This window comes from Drosophila miranda, chromosome XR (genome assembly GCF_003369915.1).
Source record: "Drosophila miranda strain MSH22 chromosome XR, D.miranda_PacBio2.1, whole genome shotgun sequence".
Taxonomy (NCBI): Eukaryota; Metazoa; Arthropoda; class Insecta; order Diptera; family Drosophilidae; genus Drosophila; species Drosophila miranda.
The window spans coordinates 30,803,189-30,821,807 of NC_046674.1; the positions used below are offsets into that span (position 1 = coordinate 30,803,189).

At 43.9% G+C, this 18,619-nt stretch overlaps 1 protein-coding gene across 4 annotated transcripts in view; it reads left to right on the forward strand.

Moving 5' to 3' along the window:
• Nucleotides 1–15,803, forward strand: part of LOC108151262 — a 146,771-nt gene extending 130,968 nt beyond the window's left edge. For 2 of the 4 annotated variants that reach the window (XM_017279781.2, XM_033386890.1), the window contains 11 exons: nt 6,020–6,239; nt 6,296–6,559; nt 6,644–6,755; nt 6,832–7,024; nt 7,462–7,670; nt 7,766–7,896; nt 7,985–8,166; nt 12,451–12,674; nt 12,731–13,037; nt 14,409–14,621; nt 14,712–15,410. In XM_017279781.2, coding sequence (XP_017135270.1) covers nt 6,020–6,239; nt 6,296–6,559; nt 6,644–6,755; nt 6,832–7,024; nt 7,462–7,670; nt 7,766–7,896; nt 7,985–8,166; nt 12,451–12,674; nt 12,731–13,037; nt 14,409–14,621; nt 14,712–15,310 — 2,654 coding nt within the window. In that variant the 3' untranslated portion in view covers nt 15,311–15,410. Of the gene's footprint in view, nt 1–6,019; nt 6,240–6,295; nt 6,560–6,643; nt 6,756–6,831; nt 7,025–7,461; nt 7,671–7,765; nt 7,897–7,984; nt 8,167–12,450; nt 12,675–12,730; nt 13,038–14,408; nt 14,622–14,711; nt 15,411–15,440 lie in introns of those variants that run through there. The other 2 variants (XM_017279783.2, XM_017279782.2) reach the window with 2 other exon arrangements.
• The last annotated feature ends 2,816 nt before the right edge of the window (nt 15,804–18,619 follow it).

Sequence of the window (18,619 nt, forward strand, 5' to 3'; positions counted from 1 at the left end):
TATCTTATAATTATTATAGCCAGAATCAAGAATACAATTTCATTCTTTCTCGCTCTGTCTCTCTCTAACACACAGGTTTCATGGTCGGTTTTGCCAATTGCAAAATATGAGTTCAAGGATCTCAGAACCTATTGAGGATACGAGAAAACTAAAAACGCACAATCATAGAGACTGACCATATCTATCCGGTTGCTGAATCTGGATCAGATCAGATCATTTTTATAGCCAAAAGGAACAAATCAATTTGCAGTGGCTACGCAGCGCCCGACGTCACGCTCAGACTGATTTTCTGTCTCTCTCGCACGCACTCTTTGTCGTGTCGTTCAATATTAGCGGCGTCTGCCGGAGCAGAGCTATACTGACTAAGTATCGGGTATAAATGTAGAGTTGCGGTGTCCGCAGCAACTCACAACGTTCCCCCTCGTTCTGGCTTGATTTTGTTTCCCTTTCTGCTGTTGGTCGATTGATTGATTTCTTTGCCTCTGAGCCGAATTGGTTTGCTGTTACCTACACTTTTGTTCTCTTTCTTGCTCTTTCCTACTTCCCGATGTTCCCGTGTTTATTTTTTCCCAATCCTTAGCTCTCTCTCTCTATCTCTCTCCCTCTCTCTCTCTCTTTCTCTATCTGAGTGTCTAAATAAACTATGACTATTGTTATTCGACTTGGCTTTTCCTTTGTGACTTTGCCCAACATTGATAATAAGGGAATTTTCGTGCAAATGGCAGCAAACTCGAATGGAGAACCCGGCAGGGCTCCCTCTCTCCTTTGATAGATGTAGTACATAGTACTGTAAAATGACAAGTTAAAAAGAAAAAAGCAATTTCCACTAACCAGCCCCGATTTTCCATTCCAATAACCATTCGCCTGGCAACAATTAATAAGCAATTGATGGAGAATGCAAATAAACCAATAGACGAATAGCAAATCGAAAAAGACTGGGAGGAAGGGTCATTCCATGGCGTAGTCCATGGCGGGGCCTATCAGGATATAAAGTTAGAAGTGGCCCGTGGGCGCCCTCTTGACTTGGTTGACCCGTGGCCCGGCCCATTGTCTCCCATTCCATGCTGACACGCCGGCCTTATTGTCGTCATTGACATCATTAATGACACCAAGAGTGTCCTCCATTAAGGCAGGCTAGGCAGGCACCACACTCAAAGGGGAAATGCGTTCAAATCTGAGCCATTCTCATCCCCATCTTCAGCATTCCCCAACTCAACATTTTCAACCCCCAAAACCGAGAGAGAATGGGCGAAAAACGATGCGCAACAAATTCAAATGGTCAGATACAAAAAATTTCAAGTGACACGGGGCAGGGCACGAGCGTAAGTGTCAGGCAGATGGAAGATATAAAGCCATTCTCTGCAGAATCCCATATAATAGAAATAGCTGGACACATTCATTAGTCGATTGGTGATAGATAGTAGATGTTGAGGGTTTTTCTTATTAAAGTAATTATAGATATTGTTTTTGGCCATTCATTCATGGGAATCAGGCATGGCAAAGCCCTCATATAAGTCGAGCGAGCCCACGTACTGTGTAAATCAACTAAGAAAGTTTGAATAGATTAAATTATTAAATCATCCAGTTTTCCATGGTCTTATCAACTGGAACATCTGTCTAAAGTGCAACGATAAACTGTGACTCAGATTTTATTCATATTTATGTATTTATATTTATGCATATAGTATGTACATATGTACGTATGTCCGTCAGTTGATCTGCCACGGCCCCGTGCTGGGAGTCATTTGCCAAATGTCAGCCCATTGTGCCGGCACTTTATGCTAATGCAATGTGGTGTGATCCTTGAAGAATTTGTCATCGCAGCGAGGGAGCGTTGATGCTCGCCGAGAGCGAGTAGCAAAATGGGATACGGTAGGGCCTGCCTGCCTGCCACGCTAATGGATTTCCATGGCACATCAAAAACATAAAAAGCAAACCAGATGAGTTGGCAGAAAAGCTGAGTACGGCCAGGCCAGGCCCCTGTGGTCCTTGATGGTTGATGGCGGGCAGCTTATTGCCATTTAAATGTAGCAACAAATCCCGCACCGTCATGTGCCACAAAGTGCATTGTTGTCCCCAGCAGAGTCGCGGTGTTGGTGGCAACTGTCAAACCAGTGTCATGGCCAGGCCCAGACACAGAGACAGAACTAGACACAGATTCAGAACCAGAAGCAGAGACATGGCCATGTCCTGGCTGGAGCGTTGTGTAAGCGGAAATCCTTGTGGCCGGCTGAATGCGTTAACAAATGAATGGCCCGCCAAGCGGATGAATGGGTCGATGGGGTTGGTGGATGATTGGATGGATTGGCAGTTGCCCACTGACCGAATGACACGGCAGAACCCTCCCCAGATTAGCCTTCTGCATCGTAATATACGGTAAATGGATTAAGGGAAATCACAAAAAGAGTAAGGTCATTAAACCACTTAACTCAAACAAAAAAGGATTGACATTTTCATTTCGCATTTCAAGGCAAATGATTAATCTGATTGGAAATCGGTTCCCTAGGCTTCCCTATTCCCCAGTTTCAAATGGCCACACTTTCTGCCTCTTCACAAATAATGCCACCAAAAATCTCTCTCTCTGAGCTGGGCCTGCACCATTGTGCGGTGACTGATGCCCAAAAATAAATGCTGGCGTGCAGTGTTAATGGTTGCATAATCCTATCCCGATAGCACCATGGGGCAATTATACGAAAGTGCTGTGGGGCAGCAAAAGAATCCATTCGTCCCTTCATTCTCTTTAAAGCTATCGACATTCTCTCCGAAATATGTAGAACATATTTTTCTCTTTATATACAGGACACCAGTATTCGGTGTAAATAAAGTATAATTCCAAAGCATATATTTCACCCCCAAACATCGTGTGGCTTTATTCTGATTTCTCACTCCCCAAGGCAGTGACACTCTGACAGAGATTATAATGACCCTTCAAAGAATCGGACAAAAGGTAAGCCCTTTCTGCGGCCCCGTACCACCGGATTCACCAGATAAACGCGCAAATGATGCACCTGATGGGCGGTGGGAATGCACTGGCCCAATGCTGAATTGTGGAGGGACTGGACCAGGTTCTCCGGCTGCAGGCAGGTGATGGACATTCGATTGCTTGTCCAGTTCTGCAGATTGATCACCAGATCCTGATGCGTAAGCCTAGCCAGCATGACGTACTGGTGGTCCAACTCGTCCACATAGTGCAGCCGGTACTTAGGGGACTCCCGGTTCCAGTGCATTGGCAGCAACTCGCTGCCACCTCTGCCGGGATCCACCAGAATTAGTCTACTCCCGGCGCTCATCCTGATGCCCTGCCCGTGCTCCGGGTCCACGCTTCGGAGATGATACTGCTTGGTGACGAGGAAATGGGCCAGTGCCAGCAGCAGGTCTGCCTTCTTGCGTATGCTTCGCCGGATCGAGTAGAAAAGGAGCTGCCAGCCGTAGAACTGATCGTCCTCAGAACCTGACACCGTCTTGGCCTCGAACGTCGTGGTACCAACGGACCTTAGCGACACGAAGGACGATGATAATGCTGCAAGCGGGCCATTATCATCAGTGTTATTCATTGGTCTGCTGATGTCGAGTGTGTGTTTTGCTTGTGCGTGTTTGGGCGGGAATTTTTTGATTTTCCCCTGACAGAATGCTAACAGAGTACTAGGTTCTGAAAACCCATTTTTCAGAATCTTTCCAACCTGCCCATGCACTCCCTACCGAAATTTACCTCCAGATAAATTTACCACGCCTCCAATCATAGTTACGAGTATAGTAATCTGTAAGTTTGTTCCTTTTTGGCGCATTTTATCTACTTTTGGTACCCACTCTTTTCTATAAATTCCAGCAAGCGAAATCTGTTCATCTCTTATGACGGATTATATTAAATTATTAAATTATTATATTAAATTATAGACATGTACATATCACAGTTTTTGCAAAGTAGCTCCTCTTCCCGGATAAATTTTCTTCGTTTTTCTCTGTTTTCTCCTGCTAAAGTCTCGCATACGAGTATCTTGCATTTTTTTTGTATTCTTGCTAGACAACTATTTTTCCCAGTAATGTAGCGTATTCTATATCCTATACTTTCTTCTGGTTGCCTTCGCCCTATTTTTCTTGTACTTCCTTTATTCTCCACTTATTCAATCTCCACATCTTTGGCACCAGTATTCCCCATAAATTCACCATTTCACTAGGTCCCAGGATATGCTCCATCCATTCGATTGCTCTCCCAATGGTCCAGTGGAACAGTTTTCTGCACGGTTTGTGACTAGCCTTCGGATGCCTTGGCAAGGCGCCATTGTAACTATGAAGATTCAATACTCGTAGTTTCAAAAACAGCTTCTTCCTCGCCGGCAACAAACGATACCCATCCATTTTCCTGTTGGTAGTGCATGCTGCAGCAGCTGCAACGGAAGAAACTACCCGATCGTGAGTGGGAACTGGCCTTCGCCTAGACGGGCGAATGAATACATTGCCGGACTTTAGGTTATTTATTAAACCCGTAAGCACAAGGAATGCGACGCAGGCTTAAATTGGATAAGGAACAAGGCGGATGCGTAAATCCAAACTACCCAAAATGTGGCCAGGATTCGAGGATACGAAGATGCGGCCTAACTGGCCTTTAAAAATCAAATATATTGCACATCCGCGGGCGCTTCGCACGCAATTTGCACACACCACACAGATTCTGACCGAGTTCACAATCGGCAGTAGTAACCACAAGCATTTGGAACCACTGAAGGTTTCACGAACGTTGTATACCCTTCCGGGAAACTTTGATTGATGTAGTCTTTTATTCCTTTGGAATCATCCTTTGGAAACTCACTTTTTAAGAGAATGAATGCCAACATTCTGTATCTCTTTCAATCGTTCCTGCTCCCATATCTTCCCTTCAATGCAGATTAAAACCCGATGCAGATCTTTATACAAATTTTCAATCCCTAATCAAAACGGATTTAAATTGGTTCATCGACAGCGACAGGCCGTTTGAACTGTAATTTTAATTGATCTAAAAGTTAAGTATAAATTGTATTCGAACACAGCTGAGACGCTGCTTGTGACAAGCCTTCTCTCTGAACGTGCCGCAGATGACACTTGTGTGTGGCAGGGTATGGAAGTCTGAGCACCACCCCGAGCAAACAGCTCGAGCAAGCAATTTCATAGCCTACTTAGCGGCGCACGCTGGGAGTTATTCAAATTTGAATTGGCCAGAACAAATGCCAGAACATGGGGGGATGTCTGAACAGGAGTGGAGTTAGGTGCGGTTTCTGGTCTGGTTCCGGGACAGACCGAGCAGCATTTTATGGCCGTCAGTGTCGAGCTGGATGCGTGTATGGGAGACCCGAAAAACATGCAGCAGCTGCCGGGAAAACTTGCGGCATAAAATGTGGCACATGTGATGAGAATGGCAACGGTGAGCGCTCCTTAATTAGATCATAGTTTCGTCTTTTGCTGAAAGAGGCCAACATTTTACGGCCAGACGCACAGCATGAGGCAGCCAGAGAGCCCTGCCCCACATCATCATCGTCATACCCATAATTTTGCGGAGGCAATGGCGGTACCAGAGCCAAGTCGAGGCAGAGTTTTGCCAGATTATTGACTCACGCACCGCACCGCATCGAATTTCCAACCAATCAGAGAGCGGAGCAAAGTCTCGCGACCATTTTCCGCTTTCATACCGCGCTCTACTACGAGTATGACAGGCGACCAGTGTTCACGACAGCGTTTACGGTATTTGCATTTTAATTGAATTGAACTAAATTATTTTGTTTAGAGCTGAAGGAAATGACGCTGCTCTGCGGGTCGGGTGAGACGAGAGCACTTGGGTGTGCTCCATGTAAAGGCCACAAAAACCCGCTAAACTTGAGAGAAACTTTCGCAGCAAAGAGCGCGAAAAAAGTTTTCCAATAAAAGGGCTTACTGAATACACCTTAATCAGGGCAGAAATCACCCCAAGGATATTCATCTACCCATCTTCACATTAACTACTCAAGACTTTGGCTAATCATCTTTTCATTTTCAATATCACCCATTCCAGATGAGTTCTGCGAGGAGTATCCACACAACCTAATGCCCACGCCCGGCTACTGGATCGAATGCTCGCGCCAGAAGATCAGCATGCCCACTCCGCACACCATTTGGGATGAGAGCGACTCCGAGCACGAGGACATACGGGCGGGCAGTGCCAGCGATGCGTACTTGGAGCGTGAGTGCAGCGATCTGTACGAGGACGACGAGGACTCTGAGGCCACACCCAGGTGGGACTCTTCTTTGCCTCATCCCCCCAATCCAATCTAATCCATTTCCTTCGTAGTCCTCGCAAGAAAACTACCATTGAGGAGCAGTGGGATCAGCAGGGTGCCTTCGAACTCATCTCCGTGGAACAGGAGACGTATGAGAAATATTTCTACGGCACAGAGCACTGGAATTATTTCACCAGCGACGAGGATCTTGGCCCGGTCATACTTTCCATCAAACAGGAGACGCTCAACGGACGCGACCAGTTTCGCATTCTGGTGCGAGCTGGCTCCTACACGGTGCACGGATTGATCCCAGCTTCCTGCGTATTTGCTGATCGGTATGGCCTACGAGAATACATTAAGACATATGACATATAGACAGGGGCACCTGTTCTGACCTATGACTTCCATTCATTTTACAGTTATAATCGCGAGGAGGTTGTTCGATCTTTAGGAAAAGAAGTTAATTTGAATCCCCCTCTAACATTAGGACAACTACCAGACACTCCAGAGGAGTTATTGAAGTTAGATCAGGTATTGAGCGTATTGCCCACTGAAAAGTGCATTTTATAATATATGTACATAAATAAAATCTCTTCTCGCTGCTTAGGTTTTTATAAAATCGGAACTTAAGGTTGGCGTCATATTTGTCAAAGAGGATCAATACACCGAAGAGCAAATTCTGGACAATAATGAAAACTCACCGCTCTTCGATGAGTTCCTCACACTTCTCGGCGATCGGGTGCGGCTCCGTGGGTTCGACAAATACAAGGGTGGCCTTGACACGGTACATGATCTAACTGGTAAGTGCCCCATCCCTAAGTACGCACACAAGCATAATCCAGTAAACGGCGTGAACCACTTTCCGATGATGGCTATAGCAATTCCCAATGGATGCACCATCAACCGCAACAGAGAATGCAACACTCACATCACTCTGTTGTGCGCAAATCAACACCAGTGGTTCTTTGTTTACGGTTTCCTAATGTTGTCGAGAGTTGAGTTGTTGCAAAGTAACCAACGTTTGAATGTGGATCGATAAAACATGGCTTTAAATTGCATTCGTAGTCATATCTTAACGATCTTCAATTTTCCAGATTCCCAAATGTGCTTTATCTGGACTAGTTTGTGTGTGTGTGTGTGATCTTTGAAAGAAAGTGATGGTTGTCTAATTAGCCTGTGATCTTATTCTTAACACATAGCTCTGAATACATATCTCATACATACCTCTCTTCCTTAGGCCTCTTCTCTGTTTATACCAACTGGCGTAATATTGAGATCATGTTCCACGTTTCCACGCTTCTGCCGTACGAGAAGCACGATCCTCAAAAGTTGCAGCGGAAACGCCACATCGGCAATGATATTGTCTGCGTGGTGTTTCTCGAGGCGGACAATACCCGCTTTAGTCCGGCCTGTATTAAGAGTCACTTTCTCCACACATTTATATTGGTAAATGCAAACAGCCTCCGTCCATACATTCCTTCCGTAGCCTCCCCCAGAATCCCAATCATCACACTTATCGATATCAATCCATTAATCCATAGGTGCGCGTCTCCGCTCGCATCAAACACAAGCCGACGCGCTATGAGGTCTCCGTGGTGACGCGCGACGAGGTTGGCGCCTACAAGCCGTACCTCTGGGAGCAGTCCGTCTTCGAGAAGGGGCCTATGTTCCGGTGAGTGTTCCATCCGCGCTGACCGACTGTCCAAGGCTAACCCATCCTCCATTCCGCCTAATGCGTGCATACTCGTCCGTTACCTCAGGGAATGGCTGCTAACGAAGATCGTGAACGGAGAACGGGCCTCGTACTCGGCCCCCAAATTCGCAAGGATGCAGGAGCGCACACGGTCGCAGATGCTCGAGGATCTGGTGATGAATCTGTCCAATCACGCGGAGACAGGCCAGATACCCAAGCCGTATCGACGCGGCTCTTGGCGACCGATTGGTGAGGATGAGTATTTCAAAATGTTGCATGCTCGCGTATTAGACAACAATACACATAATGTACAACAAAAACAACAACTGCAACAATTTCACCAACAACCCCACAACAATTGTTGCTATTGCAAGGCCGAGGAATCGGGCGCCTCAAAGGGCTGGGGGCAGACAATGGCACACACTTCCGCACACAGACACACAAATAACAACTACAACAATAATGCCGAGACGCAACAACAACTACTACACCAACAACAGCCACACCAACAATTGCAACAACAACTATACCATCAACAGCATCTGCAACACTCAACGTCGTCACTCACACACACATCGTGTTGCGCCATGTTGCACTTCTGTGTGAGGCATAGTATGTGTTTCACCCAACCGCATCTCACCCACTAAACGCACCTCTTCAAGCATGTGCATTCCTTTGATGAATGAACTCTGAATATTTAAATATGCTCGCTCGCGGTCACTTACGTTTCCCCTTGCAGCCCGTCGACCATTTGCCTGATTCGGCGAAAAGACAGTATAAGAGCCATGGGGTCTGCCGTCACATTACATATTTCTGATTAGGAAAGAGAGAAAGATAATGATTGAAGGATCTACTATTAAAGAACTTACGTTCTGCATTTTGTGGTTCACCTTCCCATATATTATTTTTGAGGACATTCCTAGAGCATTTTCCACAAGTCTACCCTCTGATTCCCACTTTTAAAATGATGACAAGCAACAGATTCCACAATTTTACATTTTTGGGCAGACTTTAAAAAGGTTAATATACTAATCGCAAGAAAAAATTGCAAAGCATTACTAGGACCCTGAAAAGAGCACTGAAAAAGAGAAACGCCAAAAGCATTTGGATCCGGTTCGCTCCGTGGTGACACAGTTTCTGTGCGAGTATGTTTGATTAATCGTTTTGTCTTGCTCTCGGTTCCATCATTCCACCCATACGCATACACACAGGCACTCACATCCATACTAACACATCGAACGAGGACATATTGTCACTTCCGCTTCCGTCATTTACACATCCGGATGTGTTTGTATTCAACGGAAGCGTGCAGGCTGCGGTCGGAGCGTTTCGGGCTCATGTCACACAATACTCCCTGGCTTTCAGTCTCAGCTCTCAGTTCCTATCTCCAAATAAGTCTCTGCCGCTGCTTATCCCCTATCCCTTATTCCCATAACTGACCTCGTACTTTTGGAATTTAGGAACACCTTGCATTCGGGGAAATGATATATTAGTTCTACCAGTAGAACGCTACACCAGTACGATATACCATTTTGTTGGATGTCCACAGTAATGGAGATAAAGAACTCTTTTGGCTCCAATCAACATAAAATCCTTGCAATTTGATAAATATAGGCGGCAAAGCTGATATAAATACAAGTTTTCCTTAAATTATGCGATTATCGGGAAATACAGTGGTATCAATCACTTTGATAATATCTTCAAAGTGATTGATTCCACTACCGATCCGCAAAAACTTTTTGCAATTAGGTAAATAATAGCCCCGAGGTTTATTTGTATTATACATCCCGATCAGCGGGTAGCCTCTAGCCTATCAGCTCAGAAAACTGTTTGTTTCCACATTTCCCCTCCAAGGCGCTTGTTCGTTGTTCGATGTCGTTATTGTTGCTGTTGTTGTTGTTTTTGTTGTTGTTGTCGTTTTCGTTGTCGTTGTCTCTATTGGTGGTGTTTTTTGTATCTTTTTTCGCTTTCGTTTGTCGTTGTAGTGATTTGTTTGGATTTCTCGTTATTTATTAGTTGCTATTTGTTGCACTAGACAACACAAATCTAATTTGATTTATTCATTCACGCACTTATGTACAGTTTTCACACCGATGCTTGCTTTTCACCATCCCGGACACACACACCACACCCATACACACCCACAAGTCCACCCACACCACCACATGGCCACACAGACAATCGTTTCCATAATTCCACACAGCACTCTCAATCATACCAGCGCTCCCACTTGCACCTTCGCCAGAAAGGCCACACCAGTGAAAGGTTTCTCTGAAATGTAAGCGATCCCCGTGGCAATCGGCACAGGACACATCCACATCCCAGCATCCGAGCTATGCAAGCTAAAATTATGCAAATTTTTGATTTTATACAATCTGGAAGGAGCTCCTGCACAAGTTCCCTTCACTGTCTGCACACACCCCTGAGAAAAAGCTTCAAAACCATTAACCGTTTTTTTCTAAAGATGGATGAATAGAGATTGGTAGATGAGAGTGCGACTTAAATGAATTGAAATGGGAATTTTCAGTGTCAAAATCTACATTATTATACATAACGCTCTTCTTTGGAAACATCTCATCACACATGACATCCGTATCGTTTTTGAAATAAACCTTAAAGGAAGAAAAATATATGAAATAGTATTTCCTAGTATTCCATTGATCACGCATTATAGCTCAAGCTTGAATATACAGTTAACCGTCATCAATATTATCCATGGTAATTTACAAAGATACGATTGCAGTCATATATAGACATATTGGATGGTTCCAAAAAAAGCTTATTATGTATCAAAAATGGCGAAGGCTATAGTACTGAAAGCTGGTTGATGGCTTTGCCATCATGAAACAATCTTTGTTTCCAAAATGAACCTCGTTTACAGCGAAAGTCCGCTATTTTTAAAAAAGGTGGTTAGAAAACTGATGTTTTCGATTTTTATACGACCACGACAAAAGACTACCCGAGAAGCTAAAGCCTCAAAAAAACTTCGAATGGAATACTTAAGGCGCCAAAAGAGCGGTACTGTTAATCTATTTAATTGATACATTCTTCATTCCAGATGCAGAGTGAAGAGTATTTACTCTAGACTTCAGATCAGATGAGGCATCTGATTTTGATGTTCTATTCAACATTTTAGAGCGCTCTTTTTCGCAGCTTACACATGCGTGCGTGAGTTCCTCTCAATATCAATAGCTGAATTGTATGGCCAGGACATCTCTATCGCTTTGTTATTGGAGTTTTTATCGCTGTTCCCAATGGTCGAGAAGGACAAGCTGAACGCGCCACGGAATCCATCTTTGTCAGCTGGCGCAGTACAGCTTTTTTTTTTCATGGATGCGCCATGGGGAGTGGAAATCTTCATGAGATACCAATGACCCGTGCCATTGGCATGCACGATTCCTTGCTCTAGTCAAATCATACGTACTAAAACCACCCGACACACATACACACCTCTTCCCCCCGCGGGATCACCGTTAGGTATTGCTTCGTGGGGAGGGGGGGCCTATTCTAGGCCGCTACATGCCGCTCTTTCTCGCATCGTCTCAGGTCATCCTGGATGCTCTTGATGAGACGGTACACGTATATATAGTTATCCTCCGATGCTGTCATAAAGCTAACCAGGAACTCTGCTGGGGGGATATTCTCCGTCCATGCTGCGTATCTCTTACAGCCGTAGAGGGCATGCTCCGGGTCTTCGATTGCGGTTGGGCACGTAGGGCAGTATGGGCTGGTATCGTGCTTATCGGCGCAGTACAGCTGTAATTATTATATTGTGTACGAGTATATTCGACTTCAATTACTTGCAGTCACCTGCAGGTGCATGCAGCCCCCAGAACCCAGCCCCACAGGCATCACAGCTTATATTCCCGTTATCAATATCGATATCAATATAAGCCATACTACTTAGATATATATTATCAAAATATTATACATATATTATATACCATATATAAAACTATTTTTCATGTATGTACTTACTAGTATTTGCATCTATTCGCACATTATTGCCTACAATTGTGCTTAAATAAGTTCTATGAGTTCTTAGATATTTTAGTAAGAACAAATTAGGGTATCCCCAACGGCTATAGCTCTAGGTCACAACCCTGCTTCTGTCGAGAAGACGTGGAGCAGCGTAAAGCAGTGTCTGGCCCCGAAAGTTGCATGATTGATGACCCGGCTTGCGTAGCAAGCCAAGCCGAGGCGATGTTGAAAAGTTACTCACCAAAATTTTAATGAAGCTAGCAGGGACGGGAGTTGTATGATAAATCTGGGGATACGACTCACCATACCCGTACTGTTTTTGATATTTTTGTGTCCTCCCCGAACAACACCGCATGACACGCATGAATATGAAGCTACTCCAACTAATCAACTAACCATCTAACCAACTAAAAAATTGCAGAATGCTCCAAGACTACTTCTTTGCATTGCTTGCAGAACCGAAAGAACTGAAAACTCTTTGACTTTAGGGATGCCCCTTTTGCGAAGGATTAACATGTAACTCCTTGTTTTCTCACCCTCTCCACCGAACAGGTCACATGCGACCCTCGTCGCCCCTGCTGGACTCGGTCCGGGATCAGTTTGAGGACTACGATCAGCTGGCGAAGGACTTCACTCGCGTGTTCCTCAACGAGGAGCCATCGTGCTTGAGCAACTCTCACCTCTTCGACGTGGTTTTCCTGGTGGGTCAATCCAAGCAGAAGGCACGCTTCATTGGAGTCCGGGCCATTCTGGGCGTACGCAGCCGCGTCTTTCAGGTGAGCATCCTTACATTTTGTTCCCAGTGTGGAACTGATTGCAAGCCTGTTTCCAGGAGATGCTATATGGCATCCAGACAGGCTTCGGATCGCCGCAGATACCCGTCGCGGAGATTTTCGCCCGCCCTGCACCGTCGCTGGTGTCGCCACAGAATCAGAAGCCGAAAAGTAACAACTATCTAACGGTGCCGGACTCGGACTCCATACGTCCCAAGAGCGTGCCCTCGTCACCGATGGTGAAGCGGGCCTTCTCTCGCCTGGGGACCATCACGGCTGGATGGGGTCGTTCGATTCGGAATAAGAACTCGAACCAGTTGAATCCGGATGACAAGAAGAAGTGGATCTCGTCGACAGATTGTTCGAGTAAGGGTTCTCATTTAATGCAATGCAACAATATCGATGCGTGTTTTTCTTTTCTTTTCTCTCCGATCTCCCTTTTGTTCTCCGCTCTCTCTCTCTCTCTTATGCGTCCTTTTTACGTCCTCGTTTCTTCGTTCTCTGTCATATAACTACCCACCAAACTAAAACTTAAACTAAATTCTGCAAAATACTCTTTTGTGATTTTCGAATGTTAAACAAAATTTGCATCCTTGAACTACATATGAAAAAAATACTAATGCTAATACGCACGTCGCACACTTTAACCTCCAACCGCTCTACGTATAAATATTACCCAATATTTACCGAGCTAAATATACCTTATATATATACGTACATACAATATAAATACACCCCCAATGGAACTCGTGGACGTCCTGTACTCTAACACTATTAACCTATCTTCTGTTAAATTTCTCTATTGACTGTACCAATGGCGAATCATTTATTTTCGCTGCATCAAATATTTTGAACGTTTCTCGTTTCGTTTTGGAACATTATTATTAATATGCATCCCAATATGATTGGCTAATCCCTCACTCCATTTGTCTTGCATTTGTGCATTGAATGTCACTGTAAATTCCAATATTCAACCATAATCATAATCTACCATTACCCATATGATAATATATTAATGAATCGTTCATCGAACTCTTAAAATATTTTGCCTGGCCAAATTTCTTCGAGCTACTTTTAATTTCCGAACTTTTGCATATTATTCTGCACAACTGTTTTGTTTTTTTTTATATTTTCTTTATATATTTTAATAAATTCTTAAAATCTATACGAAATGTTCATTCCACTTTTTCTTAATTTTGTACCGTTGTAAATGTGCACCAATATTTTATTTATTTACCGCACCACAACCTGTTTGCACCTGGGACTGCTTTTGGGATAAAATTCTGACCATTGGTTAACACTCACCGTGTTTTCGCTCTGTTTCCATCTTCGTCTCTCTTGCTCTTGTATATATATATTTTGTTAATTTATTGATTTAACTTTATCTTCGTTCAACAAACAAATTGAATTCAAATAAAACAACAAACAAAATTTTGTCATCTCTCTCATCTCACGTGACTCGGCAACCGCCTCACCACTCTCGCCCACGCCCACGCCTTCGCCTCAATCCGATTAAAACTATTTATTTCCCTCATTATTTCTTAATGATCCACATAAAAAATCCAAAAATAAAATGCTCCATGGAATTCGGTTCGATTTTGTTTCATTATTTGCAAACTTTGATTTTCGATCGATACTTGGACCGATACCGAAACTTAAACCAATACCAATACCGATACCAAACAATCACAATCCCCAACAATGAATCGCATCGATCATCGATTCCGGCGAGTACAGATAGGGACAGCAAGGACAAGGACAAGGACAAGCCGGGCAACAACCAGCTGGCGGTACCGCGGCTCTCGGTCTGCGCCGACGCTCAGAAGGTGGACCGGGCCAAGCTTGCACAGACGGAGTTCAACATCATCGAATTTGATCCGGACACATTTCGAGTCCTCCTCGACTATCTGCACACGGGCACTTGTCCTCTAACCTGTGTTTCGATACCTGGTAAGTCAATGTGGAGCGCCAGATGATTCTTGTGAGAAATTTTTTTGGAAAACGGAACACACATGCTCAACATTGATTTTTATTTCGCAGGGCTGCTGTGTGCCGCAGAGCACTACGATCTGCCGGAGCTTCTTCAAGCGTGCTTCCACCACTGCAAGCAGTTCCTACGCATCGAGGTGGTTTGCCCGATGCTCATCTCGCTGGAGAACTACTACTGGCGCTACACGTCCGCCTCCGAGCTGGTCAACATGATCCTGTCATTTGTGGAGAGCAAGGCGCACGCCCTATTTAAGTGCCCAGAGTTTCTCCATCTGTCCGAGTCGATGGTGCAGATGATCATGTGCCGGGAGCTTCAGACCCCGGAGATCCGTAAATTTGAGGCGATGCTCGCCTGGGCCCAGCACAAGGTGGCCAAGCTGAAAAACCACCCCAATAAGGACACCCAGTTCGAGTTCGAGTGCATCATGGAGAGGCTGACCCGCGACCTCAACCTCTGCCGCATCTCGCCCAGCGAGCTGCTCACCGTTGTCCTACCCTCCAAGTCAATGAAGAACGAACGCATAATGGAGACGCTCATGGTGCAGGTGAACCTTGGCACCTACCGCATGCCCGAGCTAGATGCCTACCGTCAGCAGTTACGCCAGCAGGAGTCCGCCGAGGCCACCGTGCAAGTCCACCGGGGTGGATGAGATAGTAAGAATGTGAGCTTCGATTTGGACCAGCAGCCGCTCGGCGCCATCGCAGCCACAACCAACATGGATGCGGGCGCCGGGGCCGGTGCCTGTGGCGGTGCTATCAACACGCCCTCTGCCTCAGGAGTCTACCCGCCAAACGATGTCCGAGCTTATGCAATGGCCTCCCTGGCCGCCGCCCTCGATATGCAGCAACAGCAGACCCAGCAGCGTGACACCACCGACGAGGAGGTGGAACTCTATGCAAGCTTCGACATGGGGCCGAGCACTAGCCGGGTGGCGGCCCAGATGCAGGCGGCCAAGGAGGCTCGTCGAAAGCGGTGGGCGACCGATGGGGCCAGCGGGAGCAGCGGCGATGGTGGCTGTGCCAGTGGCAGCAGCGGAAGTGGTCGGCGCTAATGAATATCGAAGCGAGTGCGTGTGGATCTGTGTGTGCCTCTGTCTATGCCTGTGTGTGTGGGCGTATCTGCGTCTGTCCAATAAGTGTATTTCCCTGTATGCCTGTGTGTGCGTGTGAGTCTATCCCACCGCTAAGAAGAGCCCGAACCATCCAAATCGAAACTGACATTGTTAACTCTTACATTCACCCCGCAAAAGACTTGAGGTTATGTCCATGAACGGATTGGGGATTGAGAAGGATTGATTGATTGAACAGAGAGGCTATTTTTTGCAAGTATTACCGTTATCCCCCTTCCTCCTCCCGTATATATGCATATGAATGTATGTCCTAGGCTGGTACTATATCTAGTTTTTTAAGAATCCTTCCACACACACGCTGTGGCATTCGATTTTTGATGGCCACAATCGAAAAACAAAAAACAACAAAACCGCTATGTAGCCGAGAAGAAAGAGCTCTCGATGCGGAATCGGAATAGAAGAAGAAAAACCAAGAAAGGAAACGCTTACTGATGTAAAACAAAGACTTAAAACTTAAAGAAACTAAACCAAAATGTAACCAACCAGGGCATAAACAATTTTTTTTATCGATGTTATTATTGGAAAAAGTAAGCAGAAGAAAATGATACAAAAAAAAAAAAAAACACCTTACTATCCCTAATTATCCGCGTACCCTGTAATCCCCTCCAAAAAAAACCAAAAAGGCCCATAGAATTCCAGGCAAGTAACGGATGAAAATTTCTATAAGATTAACTAATTATAAGTCGAAATTGAAGTATAGTCTTATTTCTTTTTGTTACATTTTTTGAAGGTAGCTACTACTAACGATGTTCTACCGTGTTAGAGATGAGAGATACAATAGTACCCTGAAAACCCGGCATGCCCTGTGCTGTACTTATGCAGAAGCGTAAGTCCAGTACACAGCATGCCCTTTATAATCACAATGTACATTAGATATACATATTTATATATACTACATATACAGAGTAATTTAAAAGATATACCTTACCCCCACATATGTACATTTGAACAAAAATGTATAGAGTTCAGCGACTCTCAACTGTAAAGATACCACAATATTTGTTGGTACTACGAGAACCAGAAACCGCATTCCACTACCCACATTAGCCTAAGCATACGAACAATAGCTAGATATTATATGTATATTCCCCAAATATAGTGCTGGCTTAGGGCAGCTCTTTTGCGAACGCCCAGAACCTAAAAATCCAATACTCCAAATTGATACCAAGACGACAAATTTAGAGAATTCCCGAAAGATATCCTCTAAAATATAGTCACACGCATACATTGGGATAGGCTGAAAATAACTCTGAAACTCTATAAAACCCATAAAAGAGGTCCTCAGAAAATTAACACCAACCAACACTAAGGAAAATCATATTTACAATAAGAATAATCCCCAAAATATCTCTGTAATATATGAGTCAATAGAACCTTAAACACTGAAACAATCTTGCAGATATAAGTTACAGAATATTTGTAGAATTTCCGCATAAGGGATACAGCAAACATGGGCGTAGCCAGTTTTCGACGATGGGAAGGGATAAATCTTATAATATTTTACTTTGCTAAAAAGTGTACCTTGGGTCATGACGGAATTCCTAGTAATGCTATTTCACATGATTCTCGGATGAAATTCGAGTTTTCTGAGAGCGGAAAAAGGATGGTATCTCATATATAATATCTTCCAAATCTATGAGCCATGTCCTTACGTTTTAAATTTGCTTTTTGTGAGAAGAATTGAGTTTTCGAAAATATTTGAGTGTCAAGAAATGGCACAAAGAGCACCAAATATCATTGAATGCTATTGTATATTAGAAACATGAAGTTGTATTATCTCTAAAATTTGCCTATGATCGGCGTATCTATGAATATTATAATTATTTGCTTGATTGATGTTCGCTAAATGTTCACAGAATTAATGTAAATTTTGATTATCTTTTGGCAAATGATATTCAATGATAATCTAAGAATATCATAATCTTTGCCTGATTGATGTTCACCATTGGTCAAAATATCAGCTATTTGGATCTCAAAATGAATGTAAGTTTTGGACATTTTGGTTACAAGTGATCGATCAATGTCCTTCAAAGAGATACAAATGCCATTTAGGTTAAAATAGAGTTGCAGCCATACTTCTAGCAGTAAGGAGTATTAAATGTTGTCTGTTATATCATTAAAAATCCATTTCTTAGCTAGGACCCCTTCCCCATGGCTACGCCCTTCTATAGCCTCACTAGAAACCGGACAAATTACATCCTGAAATGCCATCCGGAAAACTACATCCCCAAATACACCCGGGAAAATACTGTAAATTTTCGAATACACCCGGTAATACCACGCAAGAGCGCTAGATGTACCAAACGAGCAAAACCTTCTCATAGGGCTCTGAGATACATAATTATCTTATAAAATAGTAAAAAAAAACCGCTCAAATACTAAATAACCCTCTGCCCATATACAAAATCTGGCAGATAACCCATAACAACCTCTGTAAGAATCCACAAACAAAATTTATGTCGCGATAATAAGATCATTGAACCCCTTACAAAAATAAAAATAACACAAATTTTAAAAGAGCATCTGAGGACAATTCACAAAACAATGCAAACATACATCCATAGTATTTAGGAACATCCGAATTAGAAACCCATAGATAAGATTGTCAAGAAAACGTAATGTTAACCAAACTTGGTTCAGTGTCGCTCTTTCAAATTTGTACGCTCAATGAATGTCAAGGATTTTGGTGTAAGACGATCTTGATATATTCCTCCAACACACACTACTACAGACAGTCTAAAGAGACCATTTGAAGACTTTAGGGGAAACTATATGTACTTACAAAAGCCCTTACCAGCAGTTTTGAAACGCACTGCATTGCTTACATTT